At 38.3% G+C, this 22,531-nt stretch overlaps 3 protein-coding genes across 5 annotated transcripts in view; 2 read left to right on the top strand and 1 right to left on the bottom strand.

Moving 5' to 3' along the window:
* Positions 1-253: 253 nt before the first annotated feature.
* LOC106129536 (uncharacterized) lies at positions 254-6,710 on the top strand. Its single transcript, XM_013328130.2, has 4 exons — positions 254-315; positions 516-577; positions 5,920-6,233; positions 6,620-6,710. Exons 1-3 carry the CDS (start codon positions 298-300, stop codon positions 6,203-6,205), a joined length of 366 nt encoding a protein of 121 aa, XP_013183584.1. The 5' UTR covers positions 254-297; the 3' UTR covers positions 6,206-6,233; positions 6,620-6,710.
* A 4,633-nt stretch (positions 6,711-11,343) lies between these two features.
* LOC106129535 (mitochondrial thiamine pyrophosphate carrier) lies at positions 11,344-16,158 on the bottom strand. Its single transcript, XM_013328129.2, has 6 exons — positions 15,925-16,158; positions 15,280-15,371; positions 14,400-14,595; positions 13,415-13,651; positions 12,654-12,749; positions 11,344-12,016 (listed from the first exon to the last, which is right to left on the bottom strand). Exons 1-6 carry the CDS (start codon positions 16,156-16,158, stop codon positions 11,891-11,893), a joined length of 981 nt encoding a protein of 326 aa, XP_013183583.1. The 3' UTR covers positions 11,344-11,890.
* Positions 16,159-20,123: 3,965 nt separating this feature from the next.
* The window catches only part of LOC106129546 (tyrosine-protein kinase Abl), a 31,669-nt gene continuing 29,261 nt past the window's right edge, over positions 20,124-22,531 (top strand). For all 3 annotated transcript variants that reach the window (XM_060953490.1, XM_060953491.1, XM_013328142.2), the window contains exon 1: positions 20,124-20,546. In XM_060953490.1, coding sequence (XP_060809473.1) covers positions 20,420-20,546 — 127 coding nt within the window. In that variant the 5' untranslated portion in view covers positions 20,124-20,419. The remainder of the gene's footprint in view (positions 20,547-22,531) is intronic.

The raw sequence follows: 22,531 nt of genomic DNA on the forward strand, positions 1-22,531 counted from the left end.
TTCACTTGTTATACTTTAAAATGTTACCGTAAGCTATCCAATACGATTGCACCCCACCTGCGCAAGCCCCACCAATTTCAAGAGGCACCTTTCTACCTCCCAGCGCGAAGCGTCTCAACCTTTCTAAGTTTGCCGGGTAAAACGGGCTAGTAGGGATGAACCAAGGGGCTCTATTATGCAATTCTTGGACTCGCAAAATACTGTGTATATAAGCTTGTAGTGCGATCAAAAACGGTAGAAAGTTAGCCAGTCTCGACAGACCAGCTGTATCTGTGATCAGTCCAGCCAGCTCGCAACATGTACGCGAAACTCGCTGTAAGTGAAGCGGCAAAACAATATCGATAACATAATAATAAAATTTTCATATAATTTTTGAAAAAAAAAGTGTTAGTAACGTTGATGTCATATTCCAAATTTAAAAGTGATATTTTGAATAACGAAGTTTTGATTTTGGAAGGATCTGGAAGGTGCCAATATTTTGGACGTTGCCTGAATTAACAAACGGTTGTTTTCAGCTCGTCGCCGCCCTCGTCGCCGTAGCCGTCTCCTCGCCCACCCCCGGCGGACATGGTCACCAGTGAGTATTTTTTTTAAATTTAATATTTCGTATGGTTCCCAACATTTAAGAATAGGACCCCTCGATCGCTTTTCCGTGGATACCCATAAATCCTCACCAAACTTGCACCACAATCCCTACTGGGGTAAATTTCCATGTGAATAGGGTCACGGAGAATTAGACCTGATGTTCCTACCCCTAGAATTATAGTCTCAAGCTGCGCCTGGAGCCTCCTCAGGATAAACCAGGACGAACGCCACGAAGAGACAAGTACGAATTCGTATATACGATTCGAAATTAACTTGTTAAAACTTCAAACATGAATTATTAATTTCCTGTTCTCGCAATTCAAGATCAAATCACACCACAAAAAAATAACATGCGACAATGAACTCTTTATAATAAAAAAGTAACCACGCTATGCACTAATACTAGAAATAAAAATAGTGCATCAGATCGTAGCGTAACGATAGTAACGTTATGCAACTTTGTCAAGGCCGAGAGAAATAGAATAAAGCAAAATAGCAACCAGTTAGTCCGCTTAAAATATATTCAAGTACATATACATATATATGTATGTAAATTCGTAAGTTTGTGTGTATCTGTCAGGCTGTATGTTATGCGTTCGCGCTTAAATTACTAGGATACCTAGATGAATTGTATGATTACAGTTAAATATCACAGGCTACATTTTTCGAAAATTCCAACCAAAATACCGAGAATTTAAATATAACTCATATTAAGTTATGGACAAAAGCTACATGTGACTGCATTGAAGTCGACTAAATAATGACCACGCGAGATCACGTTACAAATGAAATTTAAAATGATTTAACGCGTTACGCTAATTTAGTGATGTTCCGGTTTATAAAGCAGTTTTAATAACGCGTTACACAGATTTATTTTTGTCCGGATAAAAGTCAACGGAAGTAACAAAATTTTGCGTTAAGTTTACAATTCACAAGTGACAGAATGTTCCAATGGATCTTCCTCAACATATTTGTTTTGCCCATGACTTCACGTGAGAATTTCCAGGAAAAAAATGACCTTAGTTAACTATATTCATACAAAATGAGTTGCAAAGGCATTATAGATAGACAAAGACATACTTTCATTCTTAAAATATAAAAACTATAATCAATTCGGCGCTCAAACCACATTTTACCACATTTATGCATAACATAGAGAATTAAATTGAAACATGATATTAATGTTGCCATATTGTTACTGGGATTTGTACCACATGCACGTGAAATATATCGCTTCAAATAATATCTATTAATATAATTAAAATGGTTGCGGTTAACCGATATGTTACTATTATACCCGGTCGTTTGCGTAACGGTTACAAATCATACCATACTGTCTCAAGTACTATGGAATTTAGATCAACTAGTATTACAAAAAGACTAACTGTTACATTTGTTATTTTTAATTCATTATGTAGTAATTTAAAACAATGTAAGTGTACAATGTCTAGAGCTTACTTTGGGGCTGGCCCACTCTGTGTAATTTTCTTTTTTATTATTGGTGCCGTGTGGATCATGGCACTAATAAAAAAAAGAATAGGACCACTCCATCTCGTTCCCAAGGATGTGGTAAAAGGTGACTTAGGGATAGGCTGAGGCAACCTGTCACTATATGAATAACTTTCTCTCAATTATAACCCTACACCAAACATCTGAACGTGAACTATCAGTCATTTCAAAACTGTTGGCTTCGTCTACCCCGCAAGGGATACAGACGTGATTATAAGTGTGTATGTATGTGTAATTAGTTTTGTTAAGGTATATTTAATTAATTTATATTTACAACACTTTACCTTGCTGTTTTCGAAGCATGGTAAAATATTATTATATTACATGTGTTGTTATAGCTTAAATTTAAATGAAAATAGGATAGTATTTATATCATGAATTTAATCAATCTTCAAGCATTACTTACAACAGATTTTTTGCAAAACGCATCGTAATAATTACGAACAAAGATCGATAATTATGTTGTATCTTTTTGCTATAACCTCGTCGATCTAGGCTAATGGCGTTTTAATTAGTGATATAACTACAAAGAAATATAATAGGACAAAGAAATTATAGAACAAAATACTGGTAGACTGACTAGAACACACTTCATTGATAATCAAAATGGAACTAGGTGTTCTAACTTCATAACTGGCTGCCGTATCGGACCTTCTTAGTATTTACCCAGCCCTGACAAAAATGGGTGATAAGAATTTGAAATGACGAAACCAAACTACACATACATACATATAATCACGTCAATATCCCTTGCGGGCTAGACAGAGCCAACAACCTTGATAAGACTATTAGGCCACGTTCAACTGTATGGCTTAATGATAGAAACAAGATTCAAATAGTGACAGGTTGCTAGCCCATCGCCTACAAGAGGAATCCCAAGTATAAAGGCCTGTCCCATTTTACGACATCCATTGGAAAGAGATGGCGAAGTCCTACTTTTTTCTACCGATGCTGGGAACCACACGACATACATACAACCGTAGACAAAATAATTATTTTTATAATGATACCCTATGTATTATTGTGTAAACTTACTCTTGGTACTATTTAACTTATTTTAAAGATACTCACTATCGCTTGCCACAAGTTTTGAAGAAGCGGCAGAACGGACCGTTAGTACCTACTAGGTACCTCTTTTTATCAACGACATCAGTTGGCAAATACAGATCTTAAAACTGGTGTAGATTAAATCAAAACATGTTTATCGCTGGAACCAAAGTGTTGTGAAGCACAATGAAATCTCACGCGAGGTGAATATTAAAATGTGAAGCAATTTCTACGGGATATTGCAAGTAATAACATGTTCCACACTGTTTATTAATGCAACAAAATTTTAATTACAACCACGGATTTATTTATAGTGTTGTTACAACATAACATTGCATACAGACGCATCTATCTGATTTATATTGTGAGATACAACTTTAAATAAAATTACTTTATTTATACCTATATATTTCGCTGTTACGGTGAGGGAACACATAGTGTGGAAATCTGCATATTCAAGCAACTGGATTTGTTACTATGATATTGGATCTTGCACACGCCTTTTTCCCGAAGGGGTAGGCAGAGATATATCTTTCCACTTGCCACGATCTCTGCATATTTCTTTCGCTTCATCCACATTCATAACATAACTCTCTTCATGCAAGATCGGCGGTTTCGGGTACACTTGTTAGTAATATCACTTAATCTTTTTAATTCGATCAAATAACAACTCCTATATACGTATGTGCTGTACATTATCGCAGTTATCGGTAAATTAATAAAACTTCAAAATCACGAGAAGTCCATTCAATGGTGTACTCTGACCATTGTGGGTCCATCATCATTCAATTACGCCGCGGTAAATGTCAAATACCTAGACGTAAGGCTTCAGCTCACTGGCATTTACCTCGTTTTGCAAGTGGCGAGTTATTACAGAGAGACGCATTTATTGGACGGTGATGTAACGCCTTAATTTTAAACATTAAAGTAAAAGTAATATTAATAAGAACGAGATGCATTCAAAATGTCTAATTTTAGTTCGAAGTAATTACATAATCGGAGCTGTTCAAAATCTGACATCAAACGTTATCCTTTACAAATCTTTGCAAAATTAATAAAAAAAGTCCCAACATGTTACTAATCAACAATTTCTTCTAGACCCGAGTCTACAAAATCTGGGCAATACATTTCGTCATTTCCCGCTTCCCTCAAATCTTCTAACGTTACGTAATGCCACAATAGATTCACCTGGACGCATCCCTACTCTTCCTGCAACCAATTTCTGTCGATAATAACATAAATAAGTATTCGCTGTAAACTGACTCAATCATAAAAATCGGAAATGTATATTAAATAATCGAGGTAAAAAACACGATTCAAAATGGCTTATTTTTTATAATTATTATTATGGCGATTATGTTTTTATAATAATACGTCATTACATGAGCAGCGATCATCAAAATGACAATACGTCGTATTGTGAATCAGTTGAGAAATAAATAAAAAAATGCCTCAAGCCGGTGGATGTCTCTAGAAGGTCTCTGGGCAACCTGGTCGAGATCTCAAAGCACGAGTGACGCAATAATAATTGCTCTGCTTTCGAAATGACTCCGAAATTGTGATCCACTTGCGTGTATCAATTACCGTTGACATCGTAACAGTGGAAAAATATGCGGTTACAATAAACATCGAATGTATAAATATAACTGACTGACCGGTTGTCTGACCTATCAACCACTGGATCTCGAGACTTGAGAATTAAGCGCATAAGTAGGTTCCTGCTGCAATAAATTCGCGAACATTGACTAAAATATAGGATATCTGAATACATACATACATACATATGATCACGTCTATATCCCTTGCGGGGTAGACAGAGCCAACAGTCTTGAAAAGACTGAATGGCCACGTTCAGCTATTTGGCTTAATGATAGAACCGAGATTCAAATAGTGACAGGTTGCTAGCCCATCGCCTAAAAGAGGAATCCTAAGTTTATAAGCCTATCCCTTAGTCGCCTTTTACGACATCCATGGGAAAGAGATGGAGTGGTCCTATTCTTTTTTGTAATAGTGCCGGGAACCACACGGATATCTGAATAATATGACAATTATGACTATGAGTGGAAAAAGGTAGTCTCTGCCTATCCCTACGGGAAAGAGGCGTGATTTTATGTATGTATTACGTATTGAGTAAAATCATGGTTATTAACGACAAAGAATAATTGCTTTTATTTAAATTATAAATAACCTTAATATAAAAGATCTAAATACTAATTTGAAGCTAAAAAAGCATTCATAACAAACTTCTATCGATTGTTTCGAAGTCCTTGGTACAAACCAAAAGATCATATCCATATTGCGGTAATACTAACGCCATTAAATCATTCCCTCTCAACACTATCAAGTCCAAGCAATTTGCCGAATGCCGACATTACTACGAAATGGGGGATTTCCTGCATCTGGCGCGGTGAAAGTGGATTCATTATCTTTGTACTGCGGATGAAAATACAATTATCCGAGCACCTGTACTGGAAGAACAGTTCGTTCCGAAACCCAAATCGAGCAAATGTATGCGCGGAATACAATGCCGTCATTCCCTCGTCGCTTTTTATCTGCCTTGAGTCGTCATTACCCATTGAATTCGGATGTTTTTTATTTGCTACATTGTTCTGTTATAACGATAAAGAGACGGAAATGTAGTCTTTTTTTGATCATTTTATTTCTCTTTTTCAAATTTACATACTTACTTATTCTTTATCTATTATTCTAATTCAATTTTAACAAACGATAAGATCCCTCTCAGATTTCTTTGTTAACCTGTACTTTTCCATTTTGCAGCAAACACGTGACGATCCATGTCCCGTACAAAGTGCACACGGTTCACCACCACCACGTGTCCAAGGTGCCGTACCCGGTGCACGTGCCCGTGGTGAAGGAGGTCCCCGTCATCAAGGAGGTGCCCATCGTGAAGCACGTGCCCGTGCCGGTGGTGAAACACGTGCACGTGCCGGTCATCAAGAAGGAGATCGTGGAGAAGAAGGTCTACGTGCCTGTCCACCATCACGAGGAGCACGTGGAGTCCCACGGCTGGGAGAGCGAGCCGCTGTCGCACGGCTGGCACTGATTGAGGACTTTCATATTTTTAGGTTAAGGTGAGGTGCATCGAATTTGAATGTGAAACTTTTGAATCACAATTCCATTATTAAGCCATCTTATCGTGGCCTTTTAGTCTTTCCGAAGTAATAGGCTCTATCTGCCCAGTAAGGGTAAAGACTTGATTGGGATTCTTGTAGGCGATGGGCTAGCAACCTGTCACTAATTGAATCTCATTATACAATTAAGCCATACAGCTGAACGTGACCTTTCACTCTTCAATACTGTTGGCACTGTTTACCCCACATGGGATATAGATGTGACTATGTACCTACCTACTCGTATGAATATATGTTTACGATATCCATGGGAAAGTGATACTTCTAAGCTACAGTGCTGAGAACCACACGGCGGGGCGTCTAATCTTTGTTTATGATTGTTTCAGGTTTACTTTTACATTCATCACAGCCGCGCAGGCGCACACTCACAGTATTCATCAGTTACCATTACCACATATCAACCATCATGTAAATAGGTGTAACAACCAAAGAAAAATAAACGATGTTTTTAGTCTTTTTTACATTTTAGTTTTATTTATTTTACACTAGTCACCCGCCCCGGCTTCGCGCGGGTAGCATCGAGATGAAAACTGAGAAAAACTCTTTTCAACATTTGGAAAAGGAACAATATCCGTCCATAACTTTCTGAGACTAGGGCATACATACAAAAAGAGAAAGAAAATTTTTACACAAAGGGACTCCTGTCTGACCTCCCTAACCTTTGCAGGGGAAACCCGTATTGGATAGATCATGGTTATACATCCAGTTGCCTGAATGTGCAGGATTACTCACGATGTTTTCCCTCGCCGCAAAAGCATCGGATAGTATTCAAACTAATGTACATAACTTCGAGAATAGTCTTTGGAAAATTGCCGAGGTGGAATTCGAACCTATGCCTTTCTGCGCATCACGCATACCGCGGCACCTTCTTGATTCCACCACCTTATATAAAAACCTCTATTTCTATGTTAGATACGAATTCATATGGATTGGCGTAGAATTATATCTGTCAGATCTCGACTGAAGAAACATCTTACAACACTACCTACCAACCTTTGATTTAGTACCACACCATCTACGTGGGGTCGGCACAGTATGTAAGTTTATTCCAATTACTTCTGTCAATTGCCATCTCATTGGTCACTCCCTTTCTACTCATACTATCCTTTATTCCGTCCATCCATCTTCTTTTCGGTATTCCCCTATTTCTTAAACCTTTCACTTCCATATTTAAGGCTCTCTTAGTAACATGACCTTCATTCTTTCTCATGATGAGTCAAGCCAACCCAGCTTATTACCATTCATCTTTTCTTTCACACACTCCGTAATAAAATACGGAAATAAATAGAAAATCCATCGCTCGTATATTTTCCCGCTCAATTTAATTTATTATTGCCAAACATTACATAAGTTGCCTTGGAATTGCACTATAAACCGTATTACTGATGTCATTGATTTCACCGTATTATGGATGCGCCGGCGCAGCCCCGCCGTGACAGACATCAAGATCTGCCGCGCACGCGCATGGGTTGTTAATGCGAGCGTCATCATAGCGTTTTATTATGTGCCAATCACACATACCAAAATATTGAATGGTACATACCAAAAATGCAAATTACAATTGGCTCTATCTACCCCGTAAGTGGTAGATATTCTTGCTTTCAAGCATCCGTGACTGTAACCTTTACGGTGAGTAGAATCTCGCGTGAGTGGAGTATGGTTCCCGAATAAAACAGAGTATGGTTATAGGAGTCGCTGGTTCAAATTCTAATGCGGCTACGTCCTAACGCATCTTTTCTGAGTGATGGAGGTACTTACATTAGTTTGTTTGCTTACCGATGACTAACGTCGAACGAACAGTGAGAAATAAAGTCTCAGAAAACCTGTGCTTTCAGCCAACTAGATGTGTAACCATGATCAATGGTTTTAAGTCCCGGTAGGCCTGACGGCAGTAGATGTACCGTGTGGTTTAAGAATAGGACCTCACCATCTCTTTGCCATGGATGTCGTAAAAGGCAACTAAAGGAAAAGCTAACAACCTGTCACTATTTGAATCTCAATTCTACAATTAAGACGTACAGCTGAACGTGGCTTTCAGTCTTCAATACTTTTGGCTTTGTCCATCCCGCAAGCTATATAGACGTGACTCGTATGTATGTATCATCATCTTAATGTGTTTATGAGTTGGAAAGTATTGAGTAACAGTGATTTATTAAATGCTGTTACTACACTGCACACACTTTCAACACAGTTCCTAAGCTAGACCCCGTACATAATACCTAGTATGTACGTTTAGTTACTTTATTGACTAGCTTTTACACGCAGATTCACCCGCGCTTATTTAGCGCCACATACTATTACTACATACCGGCTTTTCGCAAATCCCATTGGAACTACAGTTTTTACCGGGATGAAATGTCAATGACCTTCTCCAGACTCTTAATACCTACTTCCCTACTAATATTCATTCATATAATCACGTCTATAACCCTTGCGGTCTTGAAAGACTGACGGGCCACTCAGCTTCAGCTGATATGCTTAATGATAGAATTCAGATTCAGATAGTTGCTATTCCATCGGATATAAGAACCCCCAAGTTTATAAGCCTATCTCTTATTCGCCTTTTGGGAAATGTATTGCAAGGAAACATAATCCTTATTGGATCATGGTTACGCACTTAAATGCCTTAATGTGCAGATTGCTCATTACGTTCCATTTCTCAAGGTTTTACATGCTCGACATCCATGGGAAAAAGATGGAGTGGTCCTATTTTTTCTTTTATATTGGTGCCGGGAACCACACGACCATATAATATTATAAATGCGAAAGTATGAATTTAAAACATAAACTTATTTTTATTGCGAAAAAAGGGCGCGATTTTAAGTATATTTTATAAGCGAAACTTCAATACAGGAGATTGGTTTAGAAGATAACGCGTGAAGAGGTAACAAACATACTTTCGCAAAATAATATTACCTAGTACGGATTCTGTAGTAACTATTGACGTCAGTCCATGACGTCAATAGCGTTAATGTAACTAGTTATCTTTGACTGGGAATCAATATGTATGTTTATTTCACAAGATCTCACTGACACACATAATATTATACCTTGTACATGGTCTTATGAAAATAGGATAATTCCTACTATTTCCCGTGAATGTCGCAAGAGGCTACTAAGGGTACTTATACAGTTAGCTCCTTAAAGTTTTTCCATGTAAGTATGTCTATCTGGGTCATGGATTAAAAGTATTTGAAAGTACAGTCAGCTACGTCAACAAGTTTACCACCTTGCTATCGTAGACCTATCAGGGAGGGTGCTTTTATCTTAGTGGCCCACTGTACATAAGAATGATAGGGGTCAGGCCGCGAAAATTGTCAATTGTATCACAAAAGTAACACAAGACATTTTGAGTTACCATAACACAAATGTAACCCAAAAGCAACGAACATTTTGGGTAAAGTTCGTTTCAGATTGGTGACTAAAATAACCTTAACGAATATAAGTAAGTAACTGTAGTAAAAATGAAGTAGGTAATGAAAAAGTAAATAAATAAATATATACGCGACAAATTACACAGATTGAGTTAGCCTCGAAGTAAGTTCGAGACTTTTGTTACGAGATACTAACTCTCTCAATGATAGTAAGGCTCTCAAATAACGCAATACCTACAACCAAAAGAATGACTTATATTTTTTCTGTTTGCCTATTTATCTGGCTGGAAGAAGCACGACGGAGAGGAATCAAACATCAATAATTATTATTTCAACGGGAGATTGTAGGTAGCACCATTTAAACTAAACGACTTTCAATTCACACAATGTGAATGCGGCTTTACAAATCTATTGTGTTACGCAACACGTAAATTTGTGTTACAATAACACAGAAGTAATACAAGCGTAACACATATGTCATACAAAAGCAACACAAAAGTAAAATATTTAAAATATTTTTTGGTTATAACTTGGTTATTTATTACAATTAGACGCTTATGAGCGATTCCACGCACACTTTAAAACACTTTGCATAGAAATTCGGTACAAAAATAAACAAATCTCTGTTACTTACCTTCAAAATCACAATTTTAAATTTTTTATTCAATCAGAGCAAGTTATGTAACGGACTTTCAAAATGCCTCCTGTGACAAAACAACATTGTCTGCCTTTTTTACATTTATATGTCGGTAACAGTGATGCCATATTAATACTTTGTTTTGCTATTTGGTAGTTTTAATCAAAACAATGGGTATAAATTCGTCACACAAAAAAAAATGTAACACAAAAGTAAAACGCTTTTTTTATTTTAAACTGTCGTCAAACAAGTTATATCTGGAATTTTTGCACCGGTATTACAGTAACAGTAGGGGCTATCATATTATTCTTCGATGGTAAACATATATTTAAGGTATACTTTACAATTTATGGAGTATATCTTCATAATGGTAGTTCGACAAAAAGCGACCAAAAGTCACACAAAAAAATTGACAATTTCGGCGGCCTTACCCATAGAGGTTCATCTTAGTTGTGGATAAAATTAAAAGTTCACAATCTAAATATTCAATTTAATAATAAATTAAGTCACCCTTATATTTGAGGCTTAAGTTAAACTAAATAGATAAGTAAATCATGGATTTTGAGAAAGCCTTAGTAATGATACAGGTATTAAAAAGCTAAGGACAAGTGACACACTATAACCAGAGAATGACAAAGAAAAATAAACACTTAAATAAGAGACTTTATGCCCGTTTTCAACAACGCAAGTCCATAATCTAACCCCTAATTATTACTAAAGCCAGGAGCCTCCTAAAATCAGATAGTTACTTACCTAACTTCAAGGAAACTCATTAACGTTTGAACAAAACCCGTTGCAAAAAAATAAACATAGATTTAAAAAAAACTTTATTTTCACCACGCTACTTGTTTCTTGTGTCGCCTAGACATTAATTACAAAAAAAAAATCAAAACAGAGTTAAAAGGCTTAGTAGTTAAATGACACTTAAGCTGTGGTTAAAACGAATTTTACTAAGGGACAACTTAAATGCTGCTTTGGTGATACTTAAGACTTAAGAATCGTTGTTGAAAACGAGCATTAACGTAGGTAACTTGTTTACATTATCGCAATAAAAGCACATGCGGCTACAATTCAAGCCATAAATACATAAATTATATACATATCTATCTAGTTTCTGCCTACCCCTCCGGGAAAGAGGCGTGATTTTATGTATGTATGTATGTATATCTATCCTGACCTATTTTCTATCACATTGAATTACTATATTACAGTTTTTCTATTATTTCTTTGCATAATAAATTAGTAAGCCTTTAAACATTTTATTGTATCGGTTTAAAACTTCGAACTGGTTTGTTTATTTTTAACTATTAATGTATAATTAATAGATATCACATCAAAATTATAATAACGTAATTTCGCAAAATTATAATTTGGTAAATTCTCCACTTCATGCGGGACCAAAAATGAAACAGATTAAATAGAGTTTCATTAAACCCAAACTGTACATTGATATCACAGGAACTTTATTCATATGTGTTAACTCCGTCTACTTTCAAATTTCCGCAAATTTCAAATAGCGGCAAATTTATAAGGCAGTGATATGATAACCGCCTTGCAACATACTAATCCAGTATTGTAAAATGCCTTCAAACGTCCATTTCCCTGAGCAAAAAGCACATCATCTCGTACGTGGTGAACGCTATGACGCTGGTCAGCTGGGCCTTGAAGATCGTGATGGCCCAGCCTCGGTACAGCCCTACGACGCCTTCTTTCTGTTAATAATAACAAAGAAATTACAATTAATATACTTATTAATAATACTTAGTATTTAAAAAAGATTGATAGGCATAACAGCCAACAGCAGACCAGTCGAGATTAATGAGATGGTAATTCACAGGACGAGTGGAGATAATGTTCGCGAAGAATAACAAGGAAGGTAATAATGGATGCACGTCAGCATCTGTGGCGACTTTACTACGTCACACGCTATCAGCCAATCATAGAGAGAATGCGACGCGCTCAACTTACAGCGGCGAATAGTTTACGGCGACATCTCAAACGTCACACGACACCAGCCAATCACATCGCGTAGGTATGCTAAGCAAAGAACAGCGTCTGTCGCGCGCTTCCCCAGGCATAACACCTGGCGGAAGAACTTCCCTTTGTGGTGGTTGAGCCCGAACTATTGCACCCATTCCTCCTCTCATACATACTCGTACATACTAAGTCTGTATATCAAATTTACGCGACTAAACCGCTTAATCAATTTTGAATGATGGGCTGCAAAATTCGTTTCGAATCATTTACAATGATCTGTATCATCGAGTGGGTCGTTTGGTGACGTTTGAAACGTATATGTTTAACTTTGAACTTTGGCGTTTTGAAAGTTCAAAGTCAATAATAACTTACCTTAACAGTTTTAAGGATGCACTGCGTTAAGTTCCTACACTTGAACAGTCTCCTGGCCGTCGTCGGGATTTTATATTTGCGGTTGTGGTCATGGCTCTGAAAATATTTAAAATGTCATAATACAACTTTTCCAAGCGGGCAAAAAGTTTTATATATTTTTTGGCCTTTCATTTTTTTTGGACTGTTAGCTCTGACTTCATGTTTATACTAAAGACGTGACTATATGTTTGTTTGTATTTATAGGTATGTAAGAAACGTGCAGACTTCCTCATGGCATTTTCCCCTGAATACGTAACTATGCAGTACGCCTATGTAGGCTAATATAGGCTTGAAATGGGGCTTCTAAATCAGCGGGTTTACACAACAGTGGACGACAGTAATGGACTAATGCTGGCGACTCCTGCGCCATTAGTTTGAGGGAAATTGTGATCGCGCGGAAACGAGCCGCGTTACGTGACGTTATGCTCCGTCACTGTGATAAGTGTGTACATACATACAAACAATATTACTCGTCTATATTCATTGCGGGGTAGACAGAGACAACAATATTGAAAAGACCGACCGGTCACGTTTAGCTGTGGCTTCGAGAAGTTTATCTTTCTTTCTTTTTTTTCGTGTTTCGATATCCTTCTACTGTGAATCTTCTTCCACTATATTATTCTGCCATTACAACCCTCATCGGCGACTATCACAGATTATAAAGGGTGATGTTGTTGAAAACCTCCCCGAGTGTCGAGAGAATGAGTAAGAGACTAGCTTACGGCAATCTGCAGCCTCCTCTTGGCCAGGTCAAACGGATATGTAGCAGTTTTGGACAGGAAGCCGGCCGCCGAGCCCGCCATGGTGCTGGCCATCAGGATGTGTTCGGGTTTGTACTTGTTGGAGGTGGAGTGCGCGCAGTCGCCGTCGGCGCCGCAGTCGCGGTCGTGGAGGAACCGCAGCAGCGCTGGCTGCAGGTAGCTGAACGTGCCGAAGGAAATGCCCACGGCTGGACCCATCTGGTGACGGAACACTCTCTTAAATAACTTGATCTGGTGAAACTAGCAGTTCCTCTCAAAGTTAGATTTCGCGATTATTATCAATGTTGTTTGCTGTTAAGCCCAGCCCCGGTATTAGGTATTGCACGCGCGACGCCGTTTTTATCGCGCGTAAAACTATCGCTATCCCGTTTCACGCCATAACTAAAAGCGAAAGAGCAATATTTTGTCGCTTGTTATGCTACAGGCGGAAGATTCCAGGCTCGATGTATAAAAATAGCTACAATTGCAACTTAACATAGGGACATATTTTGTCGATGTTAATGAACAAGCAATGAGTCTTCCCCAGTTCAACCTTTACCAGCAGATTTAATGTGGTGTTTATACCTCTGGCTTACGATTCATGTCATGTAACTATGTTTAACCGGAATCCTCCTGCATCTACCTTCTTTCACACGGTCAATCGGAGGACGCTAAACGTTCCAAACGTAGAACCTTACCCTGGTATTATCACCCTGAACCAACAAAGGCACGTAGGTCTTTGTACATAGATATAAACCGCATTCCTTCTTCCTCCTGGCATTGGACCCGGTTACATCCTCACCTCTCTGGAGAAGAAACCGAGGTAAGTCTCTGACCATGGACATGTTTGGGTAAGTCAGGTTTTTACACGAAGCAACACCCATCTTACCTCCACAACCATTGCGTGGTACCTAACACTCACATTTTACATTTCCGACTTTTATGATATCAGTATGAATAAGCAAACCTGCATGAGTGAAGCACTAAGTCCCTCATAGAAGGCCAGGACTCCTCCGCTGCGGTAGACCATCACGGCGCCGTTGAAGATGCCGCGGTACTGCTCGTTGACCAGCATCTGACGGACCCTGATCACCTCGATGGGAAGCACCAGGGTCGTGCTGCAGCAGCCGGCGAAGATGCCGCACAAGAACCGTATGTATGGCCTACAGGGCAAGAGAAATGCTATTGTAAGAAAGGAAGAAAGAAAAATAATTTATCATAACAATCACATCAGTATAGATCACACAAAAAGTACTTATTCTTACACGTGAATGCCATAACAGGTCCTGGCTCAGTGATAGGCTGAACACGTTCAGCACTGATTTTCAGCAGAACCCGTGTAAGTGATTAAGTATTTACTAACTTAAATTTGAGAATTTGCGCATAAACTTTTGTCAGGCGTAAACAGTTGTACACGCGTATATCACGACTTTATGCCTTTGTGGTCTCTCCTTCCTCCAGGCGTTAATATCCTTCACCTGCTCACCTGTTTGGAGATGACCCGGGTGCACCATTTGGCCATGATCCTGGACTGGGTAAGGATTCCCGTCTGACCTGATCAATCTTGGACTAAAACTCATATATTGGATCATGGTAAAAGCTGCACTAAATGAATGACGACGATGCCTATTCTCTTACTCGCCTTTTACGACATCCGAGGGAAATAGTGGTTCTATTCTAAATTGCTAGGTGCTACACGGCACTAATCTCTCACGTGGTTGACAGTGTCAATAGTCAATGACTCGAATGGTACATTTAGATGACTAAATGATGGAATAGATAATCGTGCCTCTTTCCACTTGAAACGATGAACAGAAGATAAGTTGGTAGCCACTAGTACTACTTACTGGTGAGTGTTGGACGGGTGAAAATGATCAGCATACGACGTGGCGATCTCGTACACGTAGAACTGGCTGCTCACAGACAGAATCGAATGCATCTGTAAACGTTTAAATTTATAACATACCTACATGTGATCACGTTTATATCCCATATGGGTTAGAAGAGTTGAATACATAAACGCATTATATTTAGATACATAAATACTTAATCACAAACACTTATCTAAAAAAATGAGTAAAAAAAATTTGTCATTGAGTGTACATTGAGTCTATTTAAAAAAAAATTAGGTATATCGATATAAAAATAGGAACCGAGCATGAATTTGAATAAAAAGTCTGTCTGTTTATATGTTTGTTTGTATACGCAACATGTACATTTGTTATCTATATATCTATATAAAACGCAATGGTGACTGATCCATCAAAGCACAGCCCGAACTACTGGCTGGACCCGTAGAGCTGAAATTTGCCATGCAGACAGTAGCTATGATGGTAGACATCGATATTTAGAACCGCGGGAACGGGAGAATGGGAATTTTCGCATTACGCGGGCGGAGTCGCGGGCACTCTATTGGCTAAATTATAAGATTTTACATACTAGTCTCTTTCTCAGCGTTTTCACCTAACCCTGGGAGTAATTTGTGACCTAACCTGACCAAGATTGTGTCCAGCATAGAACCCAAACAGTCCCTCTTCTCTGAAGATCCTCATCGCAGTTGGCAGCCATTGTGACTTGTACGCCTTCCTCGGGTTCGTCTTCTGCAGCTGGGTCCTCAGCTTGATGATGTCCAGAGGCTGGGTGATGAACCTGGTGACGACACCCGACGTGCACCCGGCTATCAGCTTCTTGTGTGCGTTTATGTCATCCTTCTCATAACCAACCATTGACGCATGGCTGCAACCGGAATTTAGGCGTGCTCCTCATGCCTCATCGCGGGAGCTGGTGACAGTGACGTCTGACGGGTTTATGACACTTTCGGCAAGTGCCATTGCAGGGTCGGTGGAGGTTATATATGTATATATATCACGCCTCTTTCCCGGAGGAGTTTCATCCAGCTCTCGACATGCAAGCTCGTCGGTTTCGGGTACTCTTGACCTGACGTTAAGGCAAAACGTCTCCGATTTAATCACGGTACGTTCGTCTAGGCCTCCCCCTCCACCAGTCTCGTTCACACTCCCTTTGTATATTTGTGGAGGTTTTACTTTACATTATAGTAGCAAAAGCGTGAATTCCCGTTCAGTTCTCCCCCAGCGGGAGTTTGTTAAATCCTCTCATTGTGCACCCCTAGACCACATAAGCTACAATCCAAGTTTTGAAAAAACTAGAGCGGTTTGCACTTTGATATTTCAGACGGTCAGCATCTTCTCCTGTCTTTCTTCCTCCTCACATCCTTTTCGATTCTCTGCGTGCATTCATCTGAAGGAGCCCAGGGTGCGCTCTTTGATCGCGTGATCTTAGATTGGGTCATATTTTTACCGGACCTTCTCAACCTTTGTCCTTTACCTATTGCGCCAAATAAAGATTTTTTTTTCTATCTTTCGTCTTTCTTACCGGGTAAACAGAGCAAAAAGACACAAAATTCAAAGCCACTTTTAGCTGGTGCACGTAATTTTACCTACGTGTTAGTGACAGGTCGCCCGTAAAATGGATTTCCCCTTCGATAACAATAAAAAAGTCTTTAATGAAGAATCACGTTATAACCTTTTCCCTATGCCTTTTCCGTTGGTTAACTTTTACGATCTGCGTCGGAAGTTTCGTAGGTCCATTTTACCGCAGAAGACGCAATAGGCTATATGTATGCATCTAACCTAAAGAGTATGTAACCACTGCGTAGTATCTATTAATACTACTTTTTGTTCAAAACTTCGACAAAACAAACTACTTATATGAAAAAATTAAAATTTAAGTTGACGTGACGTAATATTTACGGCTGACACTCTATATTGATATCCGTGGTAGAGACTTTAAAAAATCATGTGGATAATAGAAAATAATAAAATTTAATAAATGTAAAAACTTTTGAAAATTGGCTTAGATATAGGAACTAATGTCATAGGAATTGGTCGCGTATGTTCTCCAAAAAGTGTATTGCTTAAAGTACTTTAGTAACTAAGTATTTTTGGCAATACTGTGAGGCAGTCGAATTATTATTCAGTCACTCGATGAAGGATGCTGGGAAGGTATTCGTAGATTGTTGTTTCGTTTCGTTGTTGAACTTTTGGTATCACAAGTGATGGGTATGTAGCGGGAGCGATGATTCGGCTCGACCGCCACAAAGGGAAGATCTTCCGCCAGGCTAGTGTTATTCCTGGGGAACCGCGCGACAGACAATACCTCTAGGTTTGGAGAGATATACTAATTAAGCAGAGTAGTGGTTTTTTTAAATAACGGAGCACTCGGTAAAATAAAAGATATTTTATTTTAAGTTAAGTACATATACCTAGGATGAGAGGCAGAAACATGACATGAATGTTAAAACAAAATCTATCAAAACATACTTAGAATCAAATCAAAGATGAAATTAGAAGAAAAAACATCTAACACTCTAAAGAGGTTTGTCTCTTCAACAGTTATGTTGTGTTTATGCTCCAATCCATGAAATCGCAATTTAGATTCTTCGCTGCTATTGATTGAGCGCATTAATTTCTTCGCGATGATTGACAGTACCTAGTTGTTTGATTTGACGTTGTGACGAGTGGCGTAGAGATGTCGCCACAGTACTCCCCCCAAGACCGGAGGTCTGAAGTCTTGGTTTTTTATTTTTGCTGTGCAAACTGTGCGTGAGCTTGCAAGTACCAGGTTGTCTTCCAGTAAGTCGGAAGTGGAGATGATGCTTTTTATGGATTCGTTTTGTCCGGTAGACCCGCAGCTCTCCTTGTTCCAGAGATGCCCCTAAATAGCTCGACAGCTACTACAGCTAATACAATGCTCGTAGTCTGCAGCGGGTCGAGACTGTTGAGAGCGATGTCGACTGTCGGCGTCGGTAGGAGTCGTGCAAGGCTGCCACACTGGAGAAGAGACGCCGCCGATGAAATCCAGGCGTGGGTTGATCCAGAGTTAGTGCGGGTGCAGACAGGCCCAGGAAGCTCGGTGAGTCGGCTGCGATGGACCTGCTGCGATACCCAGTTGCTGGCTTGCTGTGAGACTGCTTGCAGAGTGAGGAGTTGGATGATGGTAAGGATTGGAGTTGATGAAGTAGGTTGCTTCCAATCACGTCGGGGTCACCAATGTAGCGGGAGCGATGATTCGGCTCGACCGCCACAAAGGGAAGATCTTCCGCCAGGCTAGGTGTTATGCCTGGGGAACCGCGCGACAGACGATGTTGTTTCGTAGGTTGTGTTCTAGTACTGTCAACTCGGCAGCGTATTAAGCTTACTTAAAATTGCTAATAGAAAGAGAGCAGATGTAAGGCACTTATTATGTAAATGTTTTTAAACTAAAAATGATAAAGTACATTTATTTGTCTTATAAAAAATAAATTAAACGATTTCCACCCACCCAAATAGCTAAACATAATTAATTGAAAATAACTAACATTTAGTCTTACCTGGGCAAACAGTGGGCCAGAATATAGCAAATACCAAAACAATAACCTGGCTAACAATAACAATAAGCTGGCAACGCTGCACTGGTTTTGGTCATTCAGTCAGCTCAAGTTGTTACGACACGACCAAGGTCGTAGGTACGAAGTCGATGATAGCATGCGTCGAGCCCCAACGATCTCTTTTGAGATGTTCAAATTCTTTGATAAGATATCAAAGAATTTGCACATCTCAAAAGAGATTGTTGGGGCTTCAGCGCCGGTGCCAAGGACAAAGAAAGTACCATCATACTTAACTTTTACACTAGCTACTGAAGTCTGATGTGGTCGTGCCGAAGTTAAGACTGATAAGTCTTAACTGGGCTTAGTAGGTATGTAGACTAAGTTAATGTTCCGATGTCGCATCCCTAGTCCAAAACCATGACGGCCATTTGCATCTTGCACTAGTTCATTCGCAAACATCAATACGAGCAAAACATTATAATTTTCAAAATAGGGTTTTAGAGTTCCGTAAAAACGGGACCCTTTTACTAAGCCTGTATCTCATAAACTGTGATAGCTAGAAAGCTGTAATTTTGACAAATTATGTATTACCGTTTCTACTGTAACAACAAAAACTAAAAATTAGAATAATATATTAAAATTTTACCATAACAGGTAGACGCTTAAAATTTTCACATAATATTTACTTGTACATTACCTTTGAAAATAAATAATTAAATAACAATTAAGTAAATATTAAAGAGGAACTCCCATACAACAAACGTAATAAGCAATTTGTTGGTCGACTTTAATAGACTGGTAGAAATGTGAATATAAAAAATAAATATTTAAGTAACAAACATGATACTGGTAAGGAACCCTACGTTTGCGAGTCCGACTCGCACTTGACTATTTTTTTTAATATGTTACCATATGTTAAACCAAAACCTATGTAGCTTCTTGTCTTTCTTATAGAATTCTTACTTCTTCATGAGCCAATTTTTGACAATGTAATTTTACTTCGTTTTCGGTATAAAATATTCCATGAATAATATTGAGTAATCGTAGGTGCCTCACTTCGCCTTTCAAAAAGCCGTTGGTGTAACACTTATGCTTGTCCATGAATACAGATTTTGACCTATATAGCTATTCTATTTTTACTTGTATTTTATGTCTGTTTCCTTTGTTTTTTGTGTTTGTCGAATAAGTATTTTTTTAACTTTTAACTTTACTAGTTATGATTGAAGCATGGGATTGAAGGATTGGAGCGATATAATAAATTTTGGGCGTTGGTAACACTGAACGTCAATCAAACATGTCATTCAGGCTCAGTCACACATTTTTAATGGCGGATGTTGTTGATATATCAGTTATACTGCACTTAAAATTCCGGTTTTATTTTTTTCCATTAGGCCAAGAATAAAGACTACAGTATGCGTGTCGTCAAGTTTATCAAATATTAGCGTATTGTAATAGAATCTTATCACAGTGATGTCTGTGACGTGCGATAAACTATGAAGTGTGGCAATGTCGCGTTGTCGTTAGACTTATTGAATTAGTGATTTAGGTGGCGTGAGGCTCGGGTCCGTGCTGACTGAAAAATAACTGGAGAAGGTTTCGCGATGGGCGCGCAGCAGGCAAAGGAGCGCGGCACGGCGAGCGGCGCGTCCATGCGCTCGGCCCGCGCCAAGCCGCGGGTGCCGAAGGACCCCCGGATGCTGGGCTCTAACATATTTACGGAACACAGCGGTGAGTTGCCACCCCCCTGTGTATGGTCCTCGCCTTTCTCTGCTACTTTTACTAATAAATGCTTGCATATTTGTTCTGTGTTTCAAAATAATTAGTTGTTTTTCAAAATGCACTCTACATTGTATGGCAAAATTTGCATAAAATCTAACCATACCCCTATTCCTTGAAATTTCACTAGCCAATTAAAGATTACAGTGTCAGGTATACATTCATTGTTGGTAAATTCATAGATATGTGAATTATATCTTAAATTCATACTCAATATGGACAAAGTGTTATTCTATGGTGAAGCTGGGCCAACTCTTCAGGTGGACAAACTTCACAAGCTTATCAATGATTTTGGTGGAGAAAATATTTTATTAAGAGCTTTTATTATATTGTCTTCTTAAACATTTTTAGCAGTGCGATTTCATCTCTCCTTCACAGCTCTTATTTGCTATAAGTTCATTACTTAATTATATTATCAGAACATACATCATCTGGGGTTTGTCTCAGTAGCTATATTTCAAAATACTCTTCTGGAGAAGGATTCAGACTACCCTTAGACAAAGATCCAGTATCAGGAAAGTCAGCTTTAGCTTTTATTAAAAAGTAAGCTTATCATGAAGTCTGCTAATGTAGCTTAGGTCTGAGTACAACTTTTCAAGCTGTTAAGGGTCATAACTGGATTTGTTTTGTGCAAATAATCATTGCCTGAACTTATTAGAAAATAGTCATTGGTACATGGTCCAGGACAAATTTGTTTACCTAAATCTTGTAATGTTGTTTACTGCATCATGTGCTGTAGCTATACATTTACTTGGAAATGGAATTTTCTTTGCTCCAGACTGTGGGATACCAACAACATAGATAATGAATTGTGTATATTAAAAAAAACAAACTCATTACAAGGGTACTTTCATTTTTATATGTGTGCTTTCTGGGAGTTAGACCTTCGGGATAGGAGTCACTCAGAAAAATTGACATTCAAGGAAATAGATGTTAGATACTGACTGGTTATTTCGTTAATTAGACCAAACATGCAGAAAGGGTTTGATACAAACATTATATTTGCTTAGAGGTCTTCTCACTGAAACAAAACAGACATTATAACAAAATGGTTAAGAATTCTTGTTGACTATGGTTAGAAGGGGTGATTCAACTTTCAGAGGCCCCATCACCCTTCACATGTTGGTGGATCAGATCTTAGTCATTTAACTATATTACCAACAATCATACATTATCTCTTTTAATAGATATACATATATAAACTATACAAAAGCATGCCTCTTCTCTGGAGGAGTGTCTACTCCTCTATCTCTGTCTAGAGACATCTACATACATCTTCAGATGTGGATTAAGATGTGATTAATGTGTGCATGAATGTATGTAGTATGATATTGATAGTATTTGCTTGGCGAGTTGAGATTACATAAACTGCTCTTGCGAATCACCTAAGTTAAATAACTACATAGTTAAATTATAAACAACACTACTTTGATTTCTTAGAAAGCTGAAATTTGTCATGTCTGTTTTTCAGGAAGTATTTTATTTATTTTATATATGCAGTTGCTTATGATCGCTTAAAAACCTACTATTAATAATACTTATTAAACTATGACATAGTACTTAGGTCCATATACTAGACATACTTACTAAGCTTAAATCTTTGAAGGTTATATATTTTGTGTAGCATCAATGAGAATATCCAGAAAAAGCTTATGTTACTCTTGAACATCTCTGTGCCGAATTTCATCAAAATTGGTCCATTAGTTTTTCGAGTTTATATCCTGTTATAAACTGATATACAATTGTTATCAAGCATGTGCTGTATTTTATGCCAATTGCTTTCAAGCGACTTCTTTTTACTTTAATTTAAGACTTAAGTAAAATATACTCAAGGATATAGGTATGCATATGCAAATTATTTTAATGTGACTTATTGTATACAAAATTGTGTAGAGATTATCAATCTATAAATAAATGAATCAGTTATTTAACTTTTA

Source organism: Amyelois transitella, chromosome Z (assembly GCF_032362555.1).
Source record: "Amyelois transitella isolate CPQ chromosome Z, ilAmyTran1.1, whole genome shotgun sequence".
Taxonomy (NCBI): Eukaryota; Metazoa; Arthropoda; class Insecta; order Lepidoptera; family Pyralidae; genus Amyelois; species Amyelois transitella.